Raw genomic sequence first — 5,343 nt, forward strand, 5'->3', positions numbered from 1 at the left:
CCCGGAGCCCCCACCGGGGTCGGGGCAGCAACTCCGGGAGCGTGGGCCGGCGGGGAGCAGCCCAGGGCGAGGGCCCGGACACCTCCGAGGGTCTCCTCGGCAGCAAGGACAGGTCTGGAGGGGGCAGGGCCAGCTGCTGAAGCCGGGCTGAGCTCTCCCCCCCGGGGCAGATCGGCAGCACCCGTCTGGCGACAGCCCCTCTTCCCATGGAAGCTTGGAGGGCTGCGAGCACAGCAAGAGGAATGGCAAAAGCAGCTTAGATGTACATTCTACAGGCAAAATAGGGAAAAAATGCCTCAATGTTGTAGGTCTCTCTGTGAAACAGACCAACTTTTGCACCCAGGTATGTCCCATGGACCTTGGGTGGATGCTCTTCACCGCTACCCTTCCCCAGCACGTTTCTCTCCCTGCTTTGCAGGCTAGCTCAGAAAACTGTGGTGGTGCTGAGCACAGGAGTGGACAACATCAGCATTTTTAGGTTCCAAGGCCACTTCTGTAACTGGAGAGCTTTTTGTATTACATGCATGGCCACCGTGCTCCTGGTCACTGGCTGTGACAGCCCTGGGTGGGGTGGGTGCCAGTTCAAACTTTGAAGATCCAGCAGGTCCCACCAGCGCTTCTCAAAGCACGGAGCTGTCACTGAGGCATTGGTATTAGTTCTTGGCCAGGACCCAGGGTGCCAACTGCTCCTCCAAAGAGCAAGCAGAGCCCTCCAAGGCATACAGCCCTGCTGTCTCTCAAGAGTCTTGATCTCCTGCCAGACAAACCCAGAAGAGATGTTACTCATGGGCCAGTGTGAGAACCAGCACGCACCCAGAGCCACCACAAGCAGGTAGCCCCAGGGTGGCCCCCTGAGCAGGGCTAGGTGACCCTGGCACAGCTCAGATACATGTAAGCCAGGTCAGCCTGCATGTCCCAGGACTCACCAGCATCCATCCAGGGGCAGGGGGAGCTTTGACACAGCTCCATCCCCAAGCACAAACCCCAGCCACTGGAACATGATTCCTCCACAGCATGGCTTGGCCTGTGACCTGGGGCAGTGCCACCAGCTCACCCCCAGCACACCTCACCTGCTGCTGGGACACCAAGCACCAGAAGCTTCACCCCATCTGGTTGTTATGCCTTTGATTCCAGTGAGCATGTGGCTACTGGCAACTTCCAAAGTCTTGCTGGCTGCTAAGAAAATAATGTACCCTGTGTAATTCTCCAAAGAGAAAGGTTCCAGTAACTGGGTCTACACAGGACCACCAAGGACGAGGATGTAACACACAAGCAGAACTTTATTCCAGCTGTGTTGTAGCCAGTGCTAGACAGCTAAGTCATGGTTTATTGAGTATCAGCTCATGGCTTACCTGAAGAATTACAAGAGAAAAGGTTCAGGCACTGACAAGAGACCCACGCTGAACAATGTTCACGTTGCTCCTAGCTCTCTAGCTCTTCTCTGCCCCAGTGCCCACCCTCTCAGCCTGAAGGAGCCTCCACAGCACCCTGGGGAACACCCCAAGAGCCACTGCTCACACAGCATCACAACCCAACTGCTCCCTCTTCCCTGTGCCTGGGTCAGGTCAGATATTGCCACCTAGCTCTGAGACACAAACTGGCATCCGTATCGTGACAATTCTGCAGCCCAACCTCCTGCACAGGTTTCTTGAAGGAAGTTTCTCCCTTATCTTTGATTAACTTTGTGTTCCTCTGTTCTACTGCCCAAACTGCAGCTCTTCCAGGTGCCACCACCCACACAGATGTGAGATCCTCCACACAAAGTCTTCGTCCAGATCACTCAGGAGATTGTGGCTCCCAACTCTCATGGATCCAGCCCCAAGAACGCCACTTACCAAATGAAATAATTTGGATCACAACAAAGAGAGGGTTAAAGACATTTATATATATATATATAAAAAAGTCATATTTACAGACAATTACCTAAGCATGAAACCCTCCAAATGACAGAAGTCACAATTTCTGTAACCTAAGTGTACAAAGTGCATCTTTCCCCTCTCTTCTCTCTGCAGCAGAAGAGTCTCTCTTGATGCTTTCTACCCCCAAGACAGTGGGACCAAAGGAGACAAAACCTCTGGATTCCTGGTTTACCCACCAACCAGACTATCAATAGCAGTTTAGAAGAAAAATAAGGGCAGGAAAAGTGACTCTTGTTTCCTTGGTTGGTTTGCACAATGGATTCTCTTAGGAAAAGGAATCTAAGGTCGATGCCCCAGGGAGAGGAGTGGGAAGGAAAGGTTATTCAGCTACTCAATAAATTAACTCACAGACCCAATTCAGCTACTTCAGGTTTCCCAGACACACTGGAGGCCGTTTCCACTTGCAGCCCCGTTGCTCTGGGTTCAGACACAAGACTCCAAAACTGAATCTGATGATCCCCATCTGAGCAAGAGACAACTCCTGTGCTCCCCCAGCTGCAGAAGCTCCCACAGGGCCTGTGCCAGGCAGGGGTGAAAGGGTTTGGACAGCGAATGAAAACGGTGCCAAGAGCAGCCCGTTGCACGGGATTAGCTACTAATTAATCCCTCCTGCCAAGGGCCAAAGGAGAGGCTCTCCTGCAGTGCCACCCTCCCCTGCCCCCCCGAGCTGGGGGTGAGCAGAGGCGCCCTGCCAGCACCCCTGTGAAATGACAGGGAACAGGACCAGGCCAAGGAGTGGATGGTCCAAGCCAGGGGAGCTACACAATCGTCCTGCTACACCACACAGCACCAGCATGAACAGAGCCAGAGAGGAGGAGCAGTGTGCAGGGGGTGAGGGACAGCAGCAGGGCCTGCAGCAGGGTGAAACATGGAGGGCAACACAGCCAGGAGCAAACATCCACACAGAACGGGCAATGGACTGAGCCTGAGGAAGATTCCCTTCAAGGAGCTGAGGTGTGACATCCCCTGCCAGCGTGGGGCTCTCCACAGGCTGCCCACCAGTCACCCCCCTGCTCTCACACAGCACCCTCGCTCAGGGAGGGAAATGCTGTGGAGGGCAGGGCCCAGGTGTAGCTCCCTTCTTATTTGGGCCAGCGGGCTTCTGGGGCACCATGTTTCTCATATCAAGGTTATGATCTGACTGAGGAACTCCCCCTCCTCTCAGTCCCCCCCTTCGAGATGCCAACCTGCTCTGAAGCTGCCTGTTCCTGGACACTGCAGCACAGCTCAGCTTGGAGTGAGGTTCTTCTGCCAGGAGAGTTTCAGGTGCCTTGTGAGTGTTTGGTCTGCACCTCTCTGTTCTTGTGCTACAGTTTTCCTTCATTTTTGTTGCCATCCCACCCGAGTACTACCTTGATACACCTAGCACGGGTACTCTATTTTTCATGTTGTAGCAGCTTCCTTCTCAGCCCCTGCTATAATCTGAAGCAACCAGAGCACCTCACTGCCTAGTACTAGTGATGAGAAAAGGATGTTCACTCTTTCTGAGAGGTGCAGATGCTGGCTCCCTACATCAAACCATCAAGTCACATGCACTGAGCCAGAAAAGAAAGATCCACCTGGGAGTGAACAAGTCGATAGAAGGCTCTCAGCCCCTTAAACGTGGGCAGAGTTTGAGCATGGCTGAGAAGAGACATATTTGGCTCTTTGGAGGCCAGAAAGCCAAATGCTCCCAAGCAGAAGCAGCGCGGTGCCCCCTGGTGGCAGCTCCTGGAATCACACGCTCCCGTGAGACCCCAGATTTCCCCTCAGGGATCACACCCAGTCCCTCGCTGGCAGCTCCTCCTCCTCTGGTCACCTCTTCAGCATTCTCTCTTCACTTGCAAGGTGCTTGTCGCTGGCTGTAGGAGAAAGCAAAACAAAGAATTGGCTTTTAACTCCCCTCTTGTAGTGGAAAAGTTGGCAGAACGTGCCACCAGCTCCTTCCCTGATGGGATCTGGAGCATTTCAGGCAGGTGACTGGAGCCTGCTTGCTCCTCCTGCCCAGCCTGTGCCCTCACCACCTCTGCAAGCCCACTCTGTTGAAGGAGAAGCAGCCCCACTGGAGCAAATCCACCGTGTTCTGTGTGAGGGTTCCAGCAACAGGGCACTACTCTCTGCTGGACAACCCAGCTAACAGCTTGTTAAGCAAAAGCAAAACAACCAGAGGGCAGAGACTGCCAAACTACAGGGCTACAGAATTACAGGGAGGAGTCACCTCCCTCCAGAAGCGAGTTCATTTATTCACTAAAATGCAGGGAACAATTAAAATTGAGCTTTGCTAGGTGCCAGAACAAGGCCACTCAGGCCAGATCACACCAGGGGCTACTCACAATCATAAACTCTTGCCAGGGACCTCTGCAGCAGGCAGGCCTGTCACTTTGGCTCGTTTGTAGAGGTCTTCAGAGCACAGCTCTTCTGCTCCGTCGTGTTTGCGCTTCGGAGAAGCCTGCTCTGCTTGTGACAGCCTCACTGCTGTGGAAGAAGAAGAGTCACTGCAACACTTCCCCTGCTTTTAGATGTACACCCTGGCCTAACCTGCTACAGAGCTGGGAGAAAGAAGAATATGCAGCACACAAGCACAAAGAGATGTTGCCACAGCCTCCTTGAAAGCTTCTGAAAAAGCTTTGTTAAAAGCAGACTAATTAAGCCTCCTAGAACAAACACAGAAGTATCCTCTGGTGGAGGACAGCTTAATTATACCTGATGAATCTTACAGTGATCTGCACTTCTTTCTCCCTGAAGAGGCTGCATATCACAGAATGTTTTGGTTGGAAGGGACCTCCAAGAGTCATCTAGTCCAACCCCCCTGCTATGAGCAGGGACATCTCTGACTAGGTGAAGCTGCTCAGAGCCTCATCAAGCCTGACCTTGAATGCCTCAGGGATGGGGCCTCCACCACCTCTCTGGGGAACCTCTTCCAGTGATCAACCACCCTCATATTGAAGAACTTTTTCCTAATGTCTAACCTAAATCTGCCCTTTTCTAGTTTAAAGTCATTCCCCCTCATCCTTTCACTCCAAACCCTTGTGAATAGTCCCTCCCCTGCTTTCTTGCAGGCCTGTTGCAGGTACTGGAAGGTCTCTATAAGGTCCCCCTGGAGCCTTCTCCAGGCTGAACAACCCCAGCTCCCTCAGCCTGTCCTCACAGCAGAGCTGCTCCAGCCCTCTGATCATTTCTGTGACTCTCCTCTGGACATGCTCCAACAGCTCCACGTCCTTCTTGTGCTGGGAGCTCCAGAGCTGGACACAGACTCAGGTGAGGTCTCCCCAGGGCAGAGCAGAGGGGCAGGATCACCTCTCTCCATCTGCTGCCCACGCTGCTTCTGATGCAGCCCAGAATGCCAATTTGCCTTCTGGGCTGTCGTGGCACACTGGTGGCTCATGTCCAGCTTCTCATTGATTAGTAACCCCAAGTCTTTCTCCAAAGGACTGCTCTCTAGCAC

General features: G+C 53.3%; 1 protein-coding gene across 1 annotated transcript in view; it reads right to left on the reverse strand.

Moving 5' to 3' along the window:
* Window positions 1-3,722: 3,722 nt before the first annotated feature.
* Window positions 3,723-5,343, reverse strand: part of LOC103774144 (cryptochrome-2) — a gene marked incomplete at its 5' end in the record, with an annotated part of 2,936 nt that continues 1,315 nt past the window's right edge. The window contains 2 exons of the mRNA XM_008941532.1: window positions 3,723-3,760; window positions 4,232-4,373. Coding sequence (XP_008939780.1) covers window positions 4,234-4,373 — 140 coding nt within the window. The remainder of the gene's footprint in view (window positions 3,761-4,231; window positions 4,374-5,343) is intronic.

This window comes from Merops nubicus, unplaced genomic scaffold (genome assembly GCF_000691845.1).
Source record: "Merops nubicus isolate BGI_N331 unplaced genomic scaffold, ASM69184v1 scaffold42525, whole genome shotgun sequence".
Taxonomy (NCBI): domain Eukaryota; kingdom Metazoa; phylum Chordata; class Aves; order Coraciiformes; family Meropidae; genus Merops; species Merops nubicus.